Genomic DNA, 22017 nt, shown 5'->3' with positions numbered 1-22017 from the left:
TACTCATCAATGTGCAACCATTTTAGGTCTAGCCTGGGTTCTTTAGTTACAAAAAAATCAGGGGATTAAGTGTATTGATCCTGCCTAGACACTTCTGCCCCATTCTAGATTTGGGCAATGCATTTCTAAGATTGGATTTAGAGAGGTAGGATCAAAATATATCCTACACTGCCCTAGTAATATCAAGAATTTAACACCAGGATGGTCAGAGGATAGTGACTTTTAGGTGCCATACATCAATTTCCCAGAGGGGAAGCCTCCCAGGACCAAGATGGGGAGATTTTTAAAGCACATTTCTAAATGTTATTGTTGTTTGTCTTTCATTTTTGAAGAGCAACAATGACACCAAAAGGTGATGTCTTGACTTGCACATGAATTAGATTTAAATGAGACAGAGTTGCAAAAAGTTGTCAGTCTTACTTTCTAGTGGCAATTCAAAAAGTCAGGCTGACTGGTGATGGCTCTGGATGCAGTGGATAATCTTGGCATATTAGAGATCTGACCAAGTTTTTGCTTTAGTCACTTTCATGGCCATTGGAATAAATTATTCTCACCCACCCATTCTGATAGGGAAGTCTTCACATGCTTAGGACTGACATCCCCCCTATATTACTGATGATTGGAGGCCTGTGGTTTCCCTCAACTTAGTTTGGCATATCTGCTGAGACAGTTTTACCATGGTGTGGCTGCTGCATATGCTATAGCTTCTTGGAACCATAGGTGAAAGTTGGGTGGCAGGTGGACAGCAGAAATAGATGAGTAGCACTGAGAAAAGCTGAGTAAGCCTTCTCACCAGAGGTCCTAGTCCTTCCTGAATGCCCCAAACATCTCTAAATGTTGTAAAGGATTCTGAAAAGAACTTGGATGGGAAATGGTCACAAAATTGACCCTGGGAATTTTTATGGGTAGTGTTCAATCTCTTGGAGGAGGGGAGCCTGGAGGAACAAAGATTTGAGAACAGGTCTTAAGAAGTAAAGATGGAAGAATCTAAGAAAAGGCAGCTCACAGATTCAAAGAAATATAATATTTGCTCTGAATTTGCCCTCCCAACTCCTAGTCACACTAGCCAGTTTGTTTCCCAGAGGGAGTTTGACTACCCTGTGGTTTCTAGGTGTAACGCTTGGCTTCTGGATGAATTTGCTCAACTCCTACTCATTACTGGCAATTTGAGTCTTCGAATGGGTGGCCATTGCTACTTTCCAAATTCTAGGAGTAACTGTGTGAGTGGTTATTTTCCTGATACTAGCTCCCAAACCCGTACCAGTGTGCTCCTCTTTAGCAGTCCACCAGTATTCATTTCTTTAGGTAGAGCATTGACTCAAATGGCATGGCAAGAACAGTAGTTACAAAGCATTTCCCCTGAAACCAAGGGCATTTCACACATATTTCATGTGAGGACGAGTGGGCATGAATTCAAAACACCACTTTGATGGGATACTATTGAAGGGAACACCCAGGTAAATCACAACTGTGGAACTATAGGATGATGTCCTTTTCTCTAGAGGGCCCTCACAAAGCATGGTATTGGTGATAGACAAATTACTCCATTGTTGAGCTGAATTTTCTCCCCACCAGTGTTCAGCCTATCTACTATACAGACAGCTCAGATAGACTTGCACTTCATAGTATGCTTTGTCTCTACTAGATAGGTCATTCTGCTGCTGGAATTCTGTTGCTGGAAACCCTCACGAGGCTCAGCTAATACTTACCAAAGATTATAAAAGGCATACAATGTTGGTGGATCTGAGAATTAGCTTAACCATTTGGGAAAGAAATCTGGAATTATGCTTTTTAAAAGTGTTCAAAATGTCCCCACCCTTTGTCTGAGAGATTCAGATAAAACATATAGGTTGCTTGAGCTGTATAGTTGTGAGAAGACTTCTTGAATCAATCTTTGGATCTGATTAGGCTTTCAGTCAGCATAACCAAGGTCCATAGCTATGGATCTCTAAGCAGCAGGTAGAGGTGGTCCAGTTTCCCAGCCACATAGGACCAGGTTCAAACAATAAAATAAGGTTTTCTTGCAGTCGAATAAAGTTTTCTCACAAGACAGAAATTTGGACTAAACCCATAATTAAATAGAAAGGGAACGAAAATAGTTCCAAAATTGAGTCACAATATGAGTCACAAAATTCAATTACCTCATTTCCCACTATCACTTGCTGCTTTAATCCCCTTGATTTGATAAAAGGGGGAGTGGGAAGCCTACTTCCCCATGGGTCATTTATCTATAAGCCAAATCTAGAAATACTCCCCCCAAGATATCCATAATCATAATTACATAAGTCAGGCTACACATTGAACTACTTAGAAGGTTCACAATGGACTAATTTTGAAAAAGAAGACTTACATATCACCAAGGTAACCAAGAAAATGGAAATCTAAATACCACGAAAGAAAACGCCAAAGCAATGCAATGAGCATCAATATTAACTGATACCAAGTTGCCTTATATCCTAGTGACCCACATCCAATATTTGCTTAATTAGCATATTTTGAGTTGAGTCTGAGATATCCCATGTAGTTGTCTGATCTCTAGATCTTTTCTCTTGGACATGCTGGATAGACTTCATTCATAGTGTAACTCTGTAGAGACTCTGCTTCTTTGGATCCAGATCACTTATAGAGGTTCTTGGTTGATTCTGATAAAATATATTAGTAACAACACAATACAATTTAGTACAATCTCTTAAATTTGGTTCTTCAAGATGATGACTTTGGAGAATTTCAGTTTTTATACACCAAATTGCTATTTTTATTTTTGCTTAAGCTCTGAACCTGATATAAGATTCTTAAAAAAATTCATACTTAAAAAGATACTTTTAAAATAGGTACTTTAAAAATAGGAAAGTAACTTTACTTTCTTTAAAATTATCAATGCAATTTTTTGTATAAAATTCTTAATCCATTTTTGAGAAGTTATTACTAAAACACATTTGAAGTCTGAATTTCTATGCTAAATACATTTGGAAGCCAATTGTAGACAAATATATAATTATCATAGAGAACAGTTTATTGTTGCTTTCTCAAAATTTAATATTCTACTTAATTAGAATACTTTTACTTTACATCTTAGTCTTATTATTTTGTATAATTGCCTCTTTTGGAGAATCACATACCTATATTATAAGTTGACCACAAAAACTGAGTAAAATTGCAATTCTTTTATCCCATCATAGTAACTCAGAAATGTTCTGATATCTATCTATTAATTAACAGATTTAGCATTATACTTAAAAACTGTTTATCTGCCCTAATTATGGAAGTTTGCTATGAAAGGAACAATGTCAAGACTCATTCCCTGACATATACCATAAGAAGGGAAAAATTCCTTTAGCTTTTTGATTCTAGGCATGAGTCATATTTGACAGCCAGTTATGTAGTCACGGGTAGCAAAAGCTAGGTTCAGGATTAACCATGTAGGGAAATATCCTGTTCGGAATGGAAATAGCACCATTGGAAAACCAAGTCAAGAGGAATTCCTACCTTAGTCCATGCCAAGGTCATTCCTTCTATTACCAGAGGCAGACATCTACCTGTTCTCAGATGCCATTTCCCATTATTGACTTTATGACAACTCAGACTCTGTAATTAATCTCTATAATTAAAATTCAAAATCATATCAAATTTTAGTTCCAAGAGCTTTTTACCTCAAATAACAAAATTTCACTAGTCATAGTTTAGGGCTTGAAAATTGTTATTTTAAAAATATTTCCCTAATACTTACATTTATCTATCACTTTTAAATAAAAACTAAACACATTATGGGGTTTCAGACATACCGCAAATAACTGATAGTTGACTCATATTAATATATTGAGGGGGCAGCTGGGTAGCTCAGTGGAGTGAGAGTCAGGCCTAGAGACAGAAGGTCCTAGGTTCAAACCCGGCCTCAGCCACTTCCCAGCTGTGTGACCCTGGGCAAGTCACTTGACCCCCATTGCCCACCCTTACCAATCTTCCACCTATGAGACAATACACCAAAGTACAAGGGTTTAAAAAAAAATATATTGAAGTTACATCTTTAAACCACCCTTTATACTTTTATAATTTTTAAGATGGCCCAAAATTTTCATTTGATCTTAAGCAAAAGGCCAACAAGTAATTAGCCCCAAATTTTCAAATGAAAACTCATTCTTTATTACAGCAAACCTATTGTTATCATTATCTATTTTGAAATAAATATACTCCTTTAAATATTTACGTTTTATAGTATTTTTAGAATTTTTTAAAAGTTCAATTCATAATCTAACAACATAAAGATAAAAAAGAAATTATATTTCTAACACGCATATCAAATAAATCTAAGGCAAAAGCAGTGGCCCTAGAGCTTCCAATATATTCCTAGCAATTCATTTTCCTATATCAAAGAAATGGAAACAAAAATGACTGGCATTTATGCAATACTTTTAAGGTTTGCAAAATTCTTTACGTATGATAACTCATTTAATCTTTATGGCAAGATACATGCTATTAACATTTCCATTTTACAAATGGGGAAACTAATGCTGTGAGAGGTTAAGTGACTTACCCAAGATCTTACAGTTAGTATCTGAGACAGGAGTTGAACTCATGTTTTTCTGATTCTAAGTCTAGAACTCAATTCATTGGATCATTGAGGTGTATCAAAATCTACAACCATCAATTGAGGAATGACTAAACAGATAGTGGCAAATGAATGGAATACAATGCCATGATACCCTTAGAAACAATAAATATGAAGAACTGAGATAAATCTATGAATGAATGTGCCCTTCATTCTGTAAACAGAACCAAGAAAATACAAGTTGACTACAACAATGTAAATGAATACAACTATAATAAGAATAAGAAACCAAATGCTATAATTATAATGATCAAGCTTGGTTTTATAAGAAGAGTTGAGAAAATGTTATCTCTCATTTTTGAAGAGAGAGAGGATTCCATGGATGTGAAATATTGTGCCTACTGTCAGACATATTAGTTTTCTTGAATAATTTTTCCCTTTCTTTTAAAATCTTTGTTACAAGGGATGACTCACTGGGTAGAGGAGAAAGAAGGGCCATGTTAGAAAAAAAATATAATGTAAAAATAAAAAAACCTAATAAAATATTTTAAAAGTAGCATCAAATACTGTTTTGTTATCCAGTAAATAAGAAACAACAGGATCTTGTAACCTTTCTTTTCTTTTCTTTCTTAATTTTTTCCATGGTTACATGAGTCTTGTAACCTTGTAAGTCCCCTCTTCCCTTCCTCTTCCCAGAGTTGACAAGCAATTTCACTGGGTTATTTATATATATATTATCACTCAAATCCTATTTTTGTATTATTCATTTTTATAATAGAGTAATCTTTTAAAACCAAAATGCCAAATCATATATTCATGTAAACAAGTGATAAATCATATGTTTTCTTCTGGATTTCTACTCCTACAGTTATTTCTCCTGATGTGGATAGCATTCTTTCCCATAAGTCTCTCAGCATTGTCCTGAATCAGGCATTTCTTTTAGTAACAGTCAATCACATTTGATTGTCCCATAATTTTTCAGTTACTGTATATAATGTTCTCCTGGGTCTGCTTATTTCACTGTGGATCAGTTCATGTAGGTCTTTCCAGTTCTTGTAGAAATCAAACAGTTCATCATTCCTTAGACCATACTAATATTCCATTACCATCATATACCACAGTTTTTTCAGCCATTCTCCAATCGAGGGACACCCCTTCATTTCCCAATTTAAAAAAATATTTATTTTTTTTAGTTTTAAAATTTTTTTCATGCTTCCAAGATTCGTGTTTTCTCCTTCCCCTCATCCTTCCCTCCTCCAGGAGTTAACAAGCAATTCCACTGGTTTATACATGTATATATTATTCAAACCCATTTCCATATTATTCATTTTTGTAAAAGAGTAACCCTTTAAAATCAAAACCCAAAATCACATACCTATAAACAAGTTATAATTCACATTTTCTTCTGGATTTCTATTCCCACAGTTCTTTCTCCAGATATGGATAGCATTCTTTCTCATAACTCCCACTTGTCCTGGGTCCTGGATCATTGCATTGCTGATAGCAATTGCTTAGTAACAAAGTCAAGTACCTTTGATCGTCCCACAATGTTTCAGTTACTGTGTATAGTGTTCTCCTGGTTCCACTCATTTCATTCCACATCAGTTCTTGTAGGTCTTTCTAGTTCTTATAGAAATCCATCAATTTATCATTCCTTATAGCACAATAGTATTCCATCACCATCATATACTACAATTTGTTCAGTCATTCCCCATTCGAGGGACATTCCCTTATTTTCCAATTTTTTGCCACCACAAAAAGTGTAGCTATAAATATTTTCATAGAAAAAGAAGCTTTCCCATTTAAAAAATCTCTTTGGGATACAAACCTAGTAGTAGTATTGCTGAATCAAAAGATATGCATTTTTTTAAAGCCCTCTGAGCATAATTCCAAGAATGGTTACATCAGTTCACAACTCAACCAGCAATGCATTAGTGTCCCAATTTTGCCACATCCCCTCCAACATTTATTATTTTCCTTTACTGTCATATTGGTCACACTGCTAGGCATAAAGTGGTACCTCAGAGTTGTTCTGATTTGCATTTCTCTAGTCAGGAGGGATTTAGAATATGTTTTATTGTTGATTATTGATAGTTTTTATTTCTTCATCTGAAAACTGTCTATTCACATCCCTTGGTCATTTATCAGTTGGGGAATGATTTGATTTCTTATAAATTTGCCTTAGTTCTTTGTATATTTGAGAGATTAGACTTTTGTCAGAGAATTTTGTTATGCATTCTCCCCCCCCCCCCAGTTTGTTGCTTCCCTTCTAATTTTGGTATAACCTTTGTTTTCTTTCTTTCTTTCTTTTTAAACCCTTAGCCTCTGTCTTAGAGTCAATACTGTGTATTGGTTCTAAGGCAGAAGAGTGGTAAGGGCTAGGTAATGGGGGTTAAGTGACTTGCCCAGGGCCACACAGCTAAGGAAGTGTCTGAGACCAGATTTGAACCCAGGACCTACTGTCTCTAGGCCTGGCTCTCAATCTACTCAGCTGCCCCCTGTAACCTTTATTTTCAATCAATTTAATGATTGTGAAAATGTTATAGACTGCAGAAAATTATCTTCAAAAGTCTGTCTATTAAACTTTACATGTTTTCATTGAGAATGTGCTCAATATACACAAATACCATTTTGTATAAGAATTAGGCTATAGACGTTTGTGTTGGTAGCTTTTGACGTCTTCTTACTTCACTTTGAAAAGATAGGCAACAATACAATCCATGTGTTTTTCTATTCTTCTGGAATCTTCCCATTCCTGTGATTCCATGGAAATAGATTCTCTTAATGCCTTTAAAATATATACCTCTCATACCGATTTCTTATGCCTGCATTTAGTCATATCCAGCTGCTTCATCCAACTTCATTTTCTTAAGTGCATTTCCAGTTCTTCATGTGGCACAGATGGTAGTCTAAAACGTTGTTTCCACTCTCATCAATATGTGAGTAGATCACTGCAGAATTACTCACAAAACTTGTTCCATGATTTGCAATTAGAAAACAATAAACACAACAGGATCCTGCATTCTCTCTAGCTCTCAATCAGTTTTATGACTGTGAAGTTGTGATCTGCCACGGAAAATTGTCTTCAAATGTCTTCTTGTTAACTTCCCAACATAAATGTTTGGATGCTTTGCAGGTGTATTGTCAATATAAATCTCTCTAATGTTGACTTGCCAAATGCATTGTTTAACCAGATCCACAAAGAACAAAACAAATAAATAGTTGGCATTTCTCAACTTTTACACCCCAACTTCATCTCTTTTTGAGGACCTACGGAATGTGAGACCTAATATAGATAAATCCACCTCTATGAAGGAATTTCTGACATTTTTCTTCTGAATTTTCAGAGCGCACTACTTGTATGAACTACTTTCTAATACATTTACCACATTACATTTTTGTATGATGGTTATTGATGTATCTGATATTCCCTACTGTGTTTTATTAATTTTTAAACCTGCATTTACATTGTTGCTTTGCAAAAGGTCTGCCAATATTAAGTTGGAAATAAATATTTATTAAATAGGAAGAAATTTTATTCAAATTTTAGTTTTTTAAAATTTCATTCTAATTACCTTTTTTTTTTGTCTTAACAGGCACCAGTTGAAAACAGATGACTGGCAAAAACTACACTGCTGTAACAGAGTTTTTTATTTTAGGGTTAACAGATGACCCAATACTTCGTGTCTTCTTCTTTGTGGTGTTTTTAGGGATCTATGTTGTCACTTTACTTGGCAATCTCAGCATAATAATATTGATCCAAAAGTGCTCCCAACTTCATACTCCAATGTATCTTTTCCTCAGCCACTTGGCTTTTGTGGATATTGGATTTTCTTCATCTGTCATGCCTGTGATGCTCACAAACTTTCTGGAGGACATAACCTCAATCCCTCTGGGAGGTTGTGTGGCCCAGCTTTGTTCTGCAGTCACCTTTGGGACAACTGAGTGCTTCCTACTGGCTGTCATGGCTTATGATCGGTATATGGCCATCTGTAACCCTTTGCTATATTCTACTAACATGTCTACTAGGGTCTGCACTTTATTAATCATCATGTCTTATGTGGGTGGTTGCATGAATGCTTGGACCTTTACTGGTTGCTTATTGAATTTGTCCTTTTGTGGACCCAATAAAATCAATCACTTCTTCTGTGACTACTCACCCTTGCTGAAACTTTCTTGTTCCCATGTTCCTCTTGTTGAAATTCTTCCTTCTTTCTCTTCAGGCTCGATAATTGTAATCACAGTTTTAATCATAACTATCTCTTATGTATACATCCTCATCTCGGTCCTGAAGATACACTCCACTGGGGGGAGATCCAAAGCTTTCTCCACGTGTACTTCCCACCTTACTGCTGTTACTCTGTACTTTGGGACTATTACATTCATTTATGTTATGCCCAAGTCAATATATTCAACTGATCAGAATAAAGTAGTGTCTGTATTCTACACTGTAATGATCCCCATGTTGAATCCCCTGATCTACAGTCTGAGGAACAAGGAAGTGAAGGGGGCCATGAAAAAATTGATCGGCAGAAAACACTTATTTTTATAAACTTAATTCAGTAATGAGCATCTCCTATATTCAGGACACTATGTGGGTGAAATGAAGACAGAAAGGAGATTGACTCTGGCCATGAGTGGCTTCTGTTCTACTATAATAGTTAGATCTGAAGAATGCCAATAAATGAGCTTGAGAAAATGTACATTGTCATTGTTATTGGATTAAATCAATGAAATTAAATGTGCTGAAAATAAAAGCCAGTGAATCTGATGTAGTTTGATCTGATTGGTAATCTGAAGGAAATTCAGGTTTTTGTCATCAATTTGAATGATAATGTAGTTATAAAATTCCTGTATGGTGGATCTGCCATATTTCAAATGCAGAAGGATGTACAAAATCAATATATGGAGCAGGGCAGTAGAATACTATGAGATGCATGGAACATCATGCTTCTCTTACTACAAACTATATTTTCATTAGTTTTTTTTTTTATATTTTCACGTGGCCAACTCTTACTGTCTGTGCAATTTACTAAAATTTTCAGCTTCTTATATGTGCTATTGCTTAGCCTTATTTTTCTTCATCTTGTACTTGCTGAGTTGATTTTTTTTAACTGAAAAAGAACGGATGCATCAGTATCCATAATGAATTTGTTTATGAGATTTTTGGGTAGATCAAGATACAGGCCAAAGTAAGGTGAAATTTGAAATCTTTGAATTTTCTTTCTATATCTTGTTTCCATTGTATTTAACCAGGTCAGTGGAAGGAACTATTAAAATAAAAAATTTGAAAATGAAACAGTGGTAGGATCACTGAACCTCAGAGAGGGAAGAGGCTTCAAAAGCCATTTAGTCCAATCCAGATCTGTTAAATGATTTCCCCTATAACATTTCCAAGAAGTAGTCATAATAGTCTTCCCTCAGAGACCTCTAGAGAAAGGAAGCTCACTACCTGAGGAAGCATATTCCCTCCTTTTGGGCAACTCTAATTGTAGGAATTTTTCCTTACATGCATCTAAAACCTTTTTTTTTTTCTTATCTGCAACTTGACCAATTGTTTCAGCTCTCCAAAATGGGAATAAGCAGAACAAATAGCTCTTCTATAAGTCAACCAACACTTCAAATACTTGAAGATAACTTCCAAAGACTTTTTTTTCTCCAGGCTGAAAGTCTCCAATTCCTTCAGTCAGTCTTCAGATAGCATGGTCTCAAGGCCTTTCACAAACATTGGAGTCATCCTCTGGATTCTTTTCCACTTGTCATTATTTTCCAATAACATATAACTGAATCCTGCATGTAATATTATGTAAGATCTGATTTGACCTTGGAAGAATATAGTAGGACTATCATCTTCTTAGTTTTGAATACCATTCCTCACATATACAGCTTAAATATATACATAAGTTCTCCTTGCCCAACATTACACTTAACTCATATTGCCTATTTAATTCATTAAAATTCCCATATCATTCTTTTTTTTCCAGATTAAAATTTTTTTTTTTAGAAAAATTTTCCATGGTTATATGATTCCTGTTTTTACTTTCCCCTTCACCCCCCTTCAAAACCTCCCCCCATATCCAACACACATTTCCACTGGTTATTTGTGTTAGTTAAAATCACCTGGGGTTCTATTTGGAAGGATTGAACCTCAATATAGTGTTTGACAAACTTCTGTGGACCTGTGGGGGTCCTTAAAACTACATTTCCCATGGTCCAACGGGTTTCATGGGTTTCCGGTTTTGGATGACGTATTCAAGGTGAGGGACTGTTTGAAATTAGGGGGAAGTGACTTGGAACTTCCTTTTTAGTTACCTGAGCTCGAGGAGAGAGGAAGGTAAAATGGCTGAGGTGAGGTTGGAATAGGTTTTTTCTTACAGGCACGTGGTCAGTTTATCTCTATCAGCATGGCTTTTATTAAAATACTATTCTCTCTTATGATCTCGACCATCATCATTTTTAATCATAACATATTATTGATAGTTGCATTGGTGTGGTCATTTAGTGTCTACATCCCCAACCATGTCCACATCAACTCATGTGTTCAAGCAGTTGTTTTACTTCCGTGTTTCCACTCCTGCAGTTCTTCCTCTGAATGTGGGTAGTGTTCCTTTCCCTAAATCCCTTAGAATTGTCCTAGGTCATTGCATTGTTGCCGGTACAGAAGTCCATTACATTCGATTGTACCACAGTGTATCAGTCTCTGTGTACAATGTTCTCCTGGTTCTGCTCCTTTCACTCTGCATCAATTCCTGGAGGACTTTCCAGTTCACATGGAACTCCTCCAGTTTATTATTCCTTTGAGCACAATAGTATTCCATCACCAGCATATACCACAATTTGTTCAGCCATTCCCCAATTGAAGGGCATATCCTCATTTTCCAGTTTTTTGCTACCACAAAAAGCGCGGCTATAAATATTTTTGTACAGGTCTGTTTATGATCTCTTTGGGGTACAAACCCAGCAATGCTATGCCTGGATCGAAGGGCAGGCAGTCTTTTAGAGCTCTTTGGGCATAGTTCCAAATTGCTATTCAGAATGGTTGGATCAGTTCACAACTCCACCAGCAATGTATTAATGCCCCAATTTTGCCACATCCCCTCCAACATTCATTACTTTCCCCTTCTATCATTTTAGCAAATCTTCTAGGTGTGAGGTGGTACCTCAGAGTTGTTTTGATTTGCATTTCTCTAATTATTAGAGATTTAGAACACTTTCTCATGTGCTTATTGATAGTTTTGATTTCTTTATCTGAAAATTGCCTATTCATGTCCCTTGCCAATTGGGGAATGGCTTGATTTTTTATACAATTGATTTAGCTCCTTGTATATTTGAGTAATTAGACTTCTGTCAAGAGTTTTTTGTTATAAAGATTTTTTTCCCAGTTTGTTGTTTCCCTTATGATTTTGGTTGCATTATTTTTGTTTGTACAAAACCTTTTTAATTTAATATCAAAATTTTTTATTTTACATTTTGTAATTTTTTCTAACTCTTGCTTGGTTTTAAAATCTTTTCTTTCCCAGAGATCTGACAGGTATACTATTCTATGTTCACCTAATTTTCTTATAGTTTCCTTCTTTATATTAAAGTCATTCACCCATTCTGAATTTCTCTTGGTGTAGGGCAGGGGTCAGCAATGTATGGCTCTTTCTGCAGGAGCCATAAAGTCAATTTTTTTTCAGGCGCTGTTACAGGAGCACACACTGTTATAGGAGCGTGCGCTGTGAGTACTGTACGGCTCTCATGAAATTACATTTTAAAAAATGTGGTGTTTATGGTTCTCAAGGCCAAAAAGGTTGCTGACCCCTGGTGTAGAGTGTGAGATGGTGATCTAAACCTAATTTCTCCCATATTATTTTCCAATTTTCCCAACAGTTTTTGTCAAATAGTGGATTTTTGTCCCCAAAGTTGGGATCTTTAGGTTTATCATACACTGTCTTGCTGACATCACTTGCCCCAAGTCTATTCCACTGATCCTCCCTTCTGTCTCTTAGCCAGTACCATATCATTTTGATGACTGCTGCTTTATAGTATAGTTTAATATTTGGTACTGCTAGGCCACCTTCCTTCACGTTTTTTTTTTTTTTTCATTATTTCCCTTGATATTCTTGATCTTTTGTTCTTCCAAATGAACCTTGTTATAATTTTTTCTAGTTCAGTAAAAAAGTTTTTTGGTAGTTTGATAGGTACGGCACTAAATAGGTAAATTAATTTGGGTAGAATGGTCATTTTTATTATGTTATCTCATCCTACCCATGAGCAATCAATTTTTTTCCAATTGTTTAGATCTAGTTTTAATTGTGTGGAAAGTGTTTTGTAGTTGTGTTCGTATAATACCTGTGTTTGTTTTGGTAGATAGATTCCTAAGCATTTTATATTGTCTAGGGTGATCTTGCTGCTGTGATGTGTTGGAAATATATAGAAATGCTGATGATTTATGTGCATTTATTTTGTATCCTGCAACTTTGCTAAAGTTGTTGATTATTTCTATTAGCTTTTTAGTTGATTCTCTAGGATTTTTTAAGTAGACCATTATATCATCTGCAAAGAGTGATAGCTTAGACTCCTCATTGCCTATTTTAATACCTTCAATTTCTTTTTCTTCTCTAATTGCTACTTCTAGTGTTTCTAGTACAATGTTAAATAATAGAGGTGATAGTGGGCATCCTTGTTTCATGCCTGATCTTATTGGTAAGGCTTCTAATTTAGTTTCCCCATAGTCAAATAGGGCTTACCCTTATTACAAATTATCTCTTGAATCATTGTATCCAACTTTCCTAACCCTATAGGCTATAAAACTTCTGGGGCTGAGTTAGGCAGGCCCTTTCTCAGTCTCACATTCCTGTCTCCCTCCCGCACCTGAAACTTTCTCTAGGCGGCTGTTAGAGTTACCTTGTATTCCTCCATCCCTTCCAATCAACCCTAAAACTCAATAAACCCTGTTTGTCACTTAATCAAACCTTTGGCTAGTTCATTTGATTGATAAGAGAGGGAGAAGGGGAGAAAGGAATAATATTGTCTCTGGGTCCTGAAGAGAATTGGAGGCGTCCATTTTGAAGGAAGTGTAATCTCAATACTTCCTCTGGACTCGTCCTTTGTGAGCCTGAGAAACTGACTAGAAAGCCCTCTAGTCAGTTTCAAGCCATTCTTGGCTGGCCCTAACCTTTGTCTGTAGAAGAGCCCTTCCTACTTGAAGGGTTCAGTCTGTTTCCCTTTAGTGTCTCTGTCTCGAACCTATGTCCCAGTCTGTGCCCCCAGGCTACAGCTACCTGCCCAAAATACCTCATCCTTTCCCTTGCAACTCTTTATACCTCTGTGTTTATATTCCCTAAACTCAGTCATTCCCTTACCTCTCCTACCACCTCAATTTACCACCTTCACCATTGTACCTTCCTTATCCATTTTACTGCCATAGAGATCCACAAACCCTATCCACAATGCCTTATCCCCTATTTACACTACCTTTAGTCCCTTACCTGCCTTATCCCTATTATAACCTTACCTCTGCCTTAATTTCCCTATTACCTCTAGCCTATTCCCTTATTACAACCAGTTTATTACCCTACCAGATTTAGTCCCTTGTTACAGGTCTCCCTTTTCATCTTTGATACTGATGATTTGGTTTTCTTCTTTTTTTAAATTATATTGACCAGTACTTTGTCAATTTTGTTTGTTTTTTCAAAGTACCAGCTTCTAGTCTCATTTATTAATTTAATAGTTCTACTTTCAGTTTTATTGATTTCTCCTTTAATTTTTATAATCTCTAATTTGGTCTTTTGCTGGGGATTTTTAATTTGTTCCCTTTCTAGTTTCTTGATTTGCATGCCCAATTCATTGATCTTTGCTCTCTCTAATTTGTTAATGCATGCACTTAAGGATATAAATTTCCCCCTGAGTACTGCCTTAGCTGCATCCCACATAGTTTGGTAGGATGTCTCATCATTGTCATTCTCTTCAATGAAATTATTGATTGTTTCTATGATTTCTTCTTTAACTAACTGGTTTTGGAGAATCATATTATTTATTTTCCAATTAGTTTTTTATTTGCCTGTCCATGTACCCTTACTAATTATTATTTGTATTGCATTATGATCTGAGAAGGTTACATTTATTATTTCTGCTCTTTTGCATTTGTTTGCAATGTTTCTATGCCCTATTACATGATCAATCTTTGTGAATGTACCATGTGCAGCTGAAAAGAAGGTGTATTCCTTTTTGTCCCTATCTATTTTTCTCCACATATCTACTAAATTTAATTTTTCTAGGATTTCATTCACCTCTCTTATCTCTTTCTTATTTATTTTTTTTGTTTGATTTATCTAGATCTGAAGGAGGAATATTTAGATCTCCCACTAGTATGGTTTTACTATGTGTTTCTTTCTTGAGCTCTGTCAGTTTCTCCTTTATGAATTTGGATGCTATATCATTTGGTGCATACATGTTGAGTACTGTTATTTCCTCATTGTCTGTACTGCCTTTTATCAGGATGTAATTACCTTCCCTGTCTCTTTTAATCAGATCTATTTTTACTTTGGCTTTGTCAGAAATCATGATCGCCACTCCTGCCTTCTTTTTCTCATTTGAAGCCCCAAAAGATTTTGCTCCAGCCCTTGATCTTAAACCTGTGTATGTCCACCTGCCTCATATGTGTCTCTTGTAGACAACATATGGTAGGATTTTGGTTTCTAATACACTATGCTATTTGCTTCCATTTTATGGGTGAGTTCATCCCATTCACATTCAGAGTTATAATTATCAGTTGTGTATTCCCCAACATTTTGGTATCCTCTCCTAGTTCTACCTCTTCTTCCACTATTTCCTTTTTAACCAGTGGCTTGTTTTAGACCAGTCCCCCTTGTCCCTTCCCTTGATTTACCTCCCTTTCCACCCCCTCCCTTATTATTCCCCTCTTTTTATTTTTTAAGGCCTAATGAATTCCTTCCCTCCTCTCCTCCCCTCCCTTTTTTGACCTCCCCACTCCCCTGTTCCCCTTGTTTAATCCCTTCTGACTTTCTCAGTAGGGTTAGATAGAATTCTATATCCTAATGGATATAGCTACTCTTCCCTCTAAGGGTTAATTCCCCTGAGAGTAAGGTTTAAATATTACCTCTTAATGCTCTCTTCCTCTCCTTCTTATAATGGTAGTCATCCCCTCCCCTTCCCATGTTCTCTTTGTGTGGTATAGAATATCTTATTTTTCTTATTCATTCAAGTTTCTCTAGGTGCCATCTACTATTCACCCCTCCTCTTTTTCCCCCTACCCCGTCTCATCTTAGACCAGTTAATGCTCCAACCTCTCCCTATGAATAATTCTTCTAATTACTAAAATAATGAATACAGTTTTTGAAAATTACACATAACATTTCTCCATATAGGAATACAAATAATTTGATCTTATTAAGGCCCTTAAAGAGGCAAATTTAAAAATAAGAGTTTTCTTTCTTTCCCCTCTGTTTCTTATTTACCCTTTCATGCTTCTCTTGTTTTTTGTGGTTGAATATTGAACTTTCCACTTAGTCCTGGTCTTTTCTGTGCAAATACTTGGAAATCTTCTATCTTGTTGAATGCCCATACTTTCCCCTGGAAGTATATAGTCAGTTTTGATGGGTAGGTGATCCTTGGTTGTAGACCCAGTTCTCTTGCCTTTCTGAATATCATATTCCAAGCCTTGTGATCTTTTAGTGTGGAGGCTGCCAGATCCTGTGTGATCCTGATTGGTTCTCCTTGATATCTGAATTGTCTCTTTCTGGCTTCTTGTAATGTTTTTTTTTCTTTTACTTGGAAGCTCTTGAATTTGGCTATTATATTCCTGGGGGTTGTCTTTTCAGGGTCTAGTGTAGAGAGTGATCTATGGATCCTTTCAATGCCTATATTGCCCTCTTGTTGTAGAACTTCAGGGCAGTTTTGCTGAATAATTTCTTTTAGTATGGAGTCCAAATTTCTATTAATTTCTGCTTTTTCAGGAAGACCAATGATTCTTAAATTGTCTCTTCTAGACCTGTTTTCTTGATCTGTCAATTTCTCAGTGAGATATTTCATGTTTCCTTCTATTTTATCAGTCTTTTGACTTTGCTTTATTTGTTCTTGCTGTCTTGAGAGATCATTGGCTTCTACTTGCCCAGTTCTGGTCTTTAGAGACTGGTTTTCTGTTATAATCTTATGATTTTCCTTTTTGATTTGGTCTATACTGTTTTCCATCTTTTTAATTTTGGTTTCCTGTGAAGACCCTGCTCTTCGCTTGGTTGGGTCTCTGGAGGTGTTATGGCGTGGTGAAGAATGGAGTGAAAACGAGCCAGAGTGCAAGTCAAATTGCAGAGGCTATTCCTTCTCTAGTGCCATCTGCTGATTTTTATTTTTATACCCTTTTTTCTTTATGATCTCATACAGGTTTTGATTTTCCCATACATTCAAAATCACATATTAACTTTTGAAACATCATATGATTGGCATTTACTAATTATCTTACTGTGGTTAAACAAAGAAGCAAGCTTGTCAAGAATTATTCATTATGGCCTGGCTTAGTTGGAACTTATTCTTTTCAGCCATCTGTAAGGTACTAGAACATCAGTTCCTAGCTAAGCATAATAGTTAATTAAATTTTAACTAATTAAATCATGTATATAGTTACGTTATACTATCCATTCCCATCATCAATCAAGGAGATAGTTATGGTAGTTGATTACACCTAATAAGATACAATAATATCAGTCTGGTCCAAATTTTGTTCCCATGCTGTTCTTTCTGCTATAGGATCACTAAGAATACAGTTCTGGTAGGGTGATTCTGTGCTAATTTATCATCTCCTTTTTTTCCTTGTGTTTCACTGTTTCTTTGATCTGTGGGAGTTTGGGAGCAAACCCAGGCCAGGTATTTTCTTTCTGGGAACTTTAGAAACTTGTATTAACTCACTAACTGCTGGGTTTTTTTGCTGGGCTGATTCTAGGGGAAATGTCTATACTCTAGGAGGTTGTACAGGGGTTTATTTTGGGATATTGTGTAGTCTGTGAGTGTTATTGTTCTTACCATGAACCTATATTGTTTTTCTGTGTCTTCTTGGAGCCGAATTAGGATATTAATTGCAATAATTTCAATACAAGTGAATGTCACTGTAAAAAAAATCACATGGGGTAAACTGAGTGTGGAATTTCCATCCTCCTGACAACCTGCCATGCTGGATTGTCAGAGCTTGTGAGTAGCTGTGCTAAACCTCACAGCCTCGATGGCTTCTGGCAGTTTCCAATTTGTTTACCATTTCGTTTGATTTTGGGGCATCTTTCTCCAATTGGAAGTTTCTGTCTTCTAACCTGTTCATTTCCTTTTGAGCTATTTCCCACTTCTCTCACCAAATTTCTTCCATCTTTCTCATGATCTCAGATTTGAACTCTTCAAGAGCTTGTGACAAATTTTCATTTTGGGGGGAAGGTTTGGATATGATTACTTGTTTGTTCTCCTCTGCTGTTTGCTCTGTTGTCTGGATTTTTTCTGTGTAAAAGTTGTCAAGTGTTAAAGATTTCTTCTTGCTTTTTCTCTTTTGGGATTCTTATGCCTGGCTTGCCATTATTGTTAATATTTCTTTCTCAGTCAGAAGTCTGGGTGAGGCCGACAGGTTCTCTGCCTATGGAGCTGTGGAGCAGTTTTTGCCTGAGTCAGAGAGCTGTGTGCCCTCTCAGCTTTATCCTTGCAGCCACAGTAGGTCTGTACTCTCTAGGCTCCTGAGGTCTCAAGTCTAGTTGTTCTCAGGGTCAAGCCTCCTGGTAGTCCCCTTGCTTGCTCCTCTGCCCGAAGCTCCTTTAGCAGTCTCAGGGTGCTGCTTCCACAGTCATGCACCCCTCTGCACTGGGTCCCCAACCAAGTTCCTCGCTTGCGCTCAGGGTCTGTGTTCAAAGTCTGGTTCTTTAGCCTATTAGGGTCTTATGTCTTGCTGCTCTCAGGAGCAGGCCCTGCTGATACCAGGTAGCTGTCAAGAACTGTGTGCTGGCTTTGTCCCTATAGGTGGTGTGGGGGGAGAGGGTTGCTCAGCTTGCATTTTAGTGGGAGCTATTTCACCCCCTTATAGCATGGAAATGCCCCAATCCCACATACCTTTAATGCTGCGCCCTGTTGTGGGGTCCCTTTGTTCATCTGGGTTTGTTTTTATGTCCTCTTGAGGAGTCCTATATGTGTGGGTTAGGAGAGGTTAAGCAGCTGCTTTTTACTCTGCCGCCATCTTAACCCAGAAGCCTCCCCAGATCATTCTTGGATGGACTGCTTTTTGTTTTTTTGTTGTTTTTTTAAACCATACTTCTTCTATCTTGTTCTTGGAAAGTTGACTTTTTAAACCCAAATGTGGGAATTCACTTTTCCCCCCTATTGAATGTCATCTGATTAGATTCAGAGTAATGCTTTAGCCTGTTTATATCATTTTGGTTCAGGATTCTTGGTCATCAAGTTGAAAATCCAGCATATTAACTTTCTCCTCCCAGATTAATGTCATCATTTGACAAGAATGTCAGTATCTAAGCTCTTGATAAAAATGTTGATCAGAACAGGGACAAGGACAAATCCCTAGAATACTCCTCATGGAGAACTCATTTTAATGCTAATAACATGAATGACTTCAATAACATCCCAATGATCCTACTATTAGAAATGCATTCCATCCTAAGAGTATTATTAAAAGGGAGGAAAAGAACTTATTTGTACATAAATATTCATAGCATTATTTGTGATTCATAATAGAAAACCCCTCAAAATGACTTACATGTTCAATGATTGGGGAATTGTTAAAAAAAAAGACTTAATATTAATGACTTCTTGAAATCACTCAACTAGTCAGAACCTAACTACTTTCTTCTAATGCTAACCCACATCTTTCCATCTATTCAAATGACTAACTTGAAAAACTCAGTTTATCTATATTTCCTCAAAGCATTGTACAGTCTAAGCGGGATATTTCAGAAGATCCATATAGTTGGATGGGAAAAAATATTACATAATTATTTTTACTAACTTCTAATTGAAATGTAAAATTTCCTTTAATTATTTAAAAATATTGTTCTGAACATAACAGACTTCTCTACTAGGAGCAATGTAAGGATCCAGAGCAAGGTTGAGGGACTTATGAGGAAGAAAACTAGCCATATTCAGAGGAAGAACTGTGGGAGGAGAAATACAGAAGAAAAACAACTGCTTGAACACATGGGTTGATGGGGATATTATTGGGGATGTAGACACTAAACAATAACTCTAATCCAACTATCAATAATATGGAATTAGGTCTTGATCAATGATACACGTAAAACCCAGTGGAATTGTGTGTTGGGTAAGAGGAGTTAGGGAGGTTTGGGGGAGAGGGAAAGAACATGAAATATGTAACTAAGGAAAAATATTCAAAAATTAAAAAAAAAACCACTGCTGACATGTGGGAAAAAAGTGTTTTGAGAAGGAGTTAATAGACTTCACCGGATTCTCCAGGAGATTCCCACAAATGTGGGAAGAATATCTAGCCTTTTGTAAGGCAAAATTTGGGTGCAAAAATTTTTTGACATGTTAGAAGAATATATCACATCAAATAAGATAAAATTTGATGTGGATATGGGATTTAGTATATAGAGCACTCCTGATAAGATCTGTGACTATTTGGCAATAAGCAGCCTTAGAGTACTATTCGGGGTAGGGAGAGGTTAATTGATTTGCCCAAGGTTAGATAGTATTATTCAGATATAGGATTTACCCAATGTCTTCCTGACTATAGAATTAACTCTCCACCTATTGTACCACACTTTCTCTATGAATGAAATTTTAAAGGGATAAATGGAAAGTTCTTTGCATGGGCTAAAAAGATCTATTTGATAAATATAGAATAGAGGAATAGTGGCTATATAACAATTCATGTAAAAGGATTTTGGGGTTTTAGTGAACTACTTAGGTTTATATAAGTATACAATGTGAAAAGGACACAATAAAAGCAAGTGCTATTCTAGGATGTATTGATGCATAATATAGGTAATAGTTATCTTTTGCGTTGTTCTAGTCACTTTTCAAATTTCATATAAAGTTATTGGTATCACATTTAGGAAGGATATAAGTAAGCTGGAGAACATCCAATAAGACAACCAGAATGATGATCATTTCATATGAGGATTGGTTGAAAGAACTAGGGATATTTAACCTAGAGGAAAAAAGGGAACTTAGAAAGTATAGTATAACAATCTTCAAGAATTTGGCATTTGAAAGATGCCTTTGAATTGTTCTGTTTTACTCAGAGGGAAAAACCTAGAGCTTTTTTTTTTTTTCTTTTCTTTTCTTTTTTTTTAAACCCTTGTACTTCGGTGTATTGTCTCATAGGTGGAAGATTGGTAAGGGTGGGCAATGGGGGTCAAGTGACTTGCTCAGGGTCACACAGCTGGGAAGTGGCTGAGGCCGGGTTTGAACCCAGGACCTCCTGTCTCTAGGCCTGACTCTCACTCCACTGAGCTACCCAGCTTCCCCCTGAACCTAGAGCTTTAAATAGAAGTTACACAGAGGGAGATTTGTCATGGTATAAAGAAAAACTATTTAATACCCAGAACTATACAAAAGTAGAATGGAAGGGGGCAGCTGGGTAGCTCAGTGGAGTGATAGTCAGGCCTAGAGACAGGAGGTCCGGGGTTCAAACCCGGCCTCAGCCACTTCCCAGCTGTGTGACCCTGGGCAAGTCACTTGACCCCCATTGCCCACCCTTACCAATCTTCCACCTATGAGACAATACACTGAAGTACAAGGGTTTAAAAAAAACAAAAACAAAAACAAAAACAAAAAGTAGAATGGACTGCTTTAGAGGTGGTGGGTTTCCTCCCCTTGGAGGTCCTTAACCAGAGGTTGACTGACCACTTAGCGTATTATGAGAGGGATTCTTGGTCATCTATGAGTTAGACTAGGTAGCCTCTGAAATCCTTTGTGGATCTTAGATTCTGTGATAGTTCTGGAGCCTCAGTACTTAACAATTGATTCTATTTATTGACCAGACAAGAGATATTGTTCTTTGCTAAAGTATAATGCTTAATTATGACAAAAACACTAAAGAATTGGACTAGTAGAATATTTCATCAGTGCTGTATATATGTATGTGTGGACATGTACATGCATGCATATATGTAGTTCAATCAAGGGAATCCCCTAATCATTTTGATGAGTTTATCCAGAGATGAGCCTTTGTGTGGGGAATTTGGATAAGTGACTGATCAAGCAAATTTCTTGGATGAATTCAGCTCGAGCTTACAGGATACCAAAAGGCTACCTTGTTAAAAGGGACAAAAAGAAGACAGATAATGTAATGGACAGAATGTTGGACATGTGAAATCAGAAATGTGCAAGTTCAAATTCTACTTCAGACATTTGCTAACTAGGTGACCCTGAGCAAGTCACTTTAGCACCCCTTTGTGGCTCGATTTCCATCTATTAAAAATGAGGGGGTTGCACTTGATGGCCTCTAAAAACTCTTCCAATTCTGTCTA

The 22017-nt window shown here is 36.6% G+C and overlaps 1 protein-coding gene across 1 annotated transcript; it reads left to right on the top strand.

Annotated features, from left to right (window-relative positions):
• Positions 1-8159: 8159 nt before the first annotated feature.
• On the top strand, positions 8160-9098 carry LOC123251400 (olfactory receptor 508-like). Its single transcript, XM_044680650.1, has one exon. It carries the CDS (start codon positions 8160-8162, stop codon positions 9096-9098), a length of 939 nt encoding a protein of 312 aa, XP_044536585.1.
• The last annotated feature ends 12919 nt before the right edge of the window (positions 9099-22017 follow it).

Source organism: Gracilinanus agilis, chromosome 6 (assembly GCF_016433145.1).
Source record: "Gracilinanus agilis isolate LMUSP501 chromosome 6, AgileGrace, whole genome shotgun sequence".
NCBI classification, from domain to species: Eukaryota; Metazoa; Chordata; class Mammalia; order Didelphimorphia; family Didelphidae; genus Gracilinanus; species Gracilinanus agilis.
The sequence above is the reverse complement of the archived record's forward strand: the minus strand, read 5'-3'. Positions and strand labels throughout refer to the sequence as shown.

Coding starts and splice junctions, on each gene's coding strand:
- LOC123251400 (XM_044680650.1), top strand. CDS start 8,160: ATGACTGGCAAAAACTACACTGCTGTAACAGAGTTTTTTATTTTAGGG.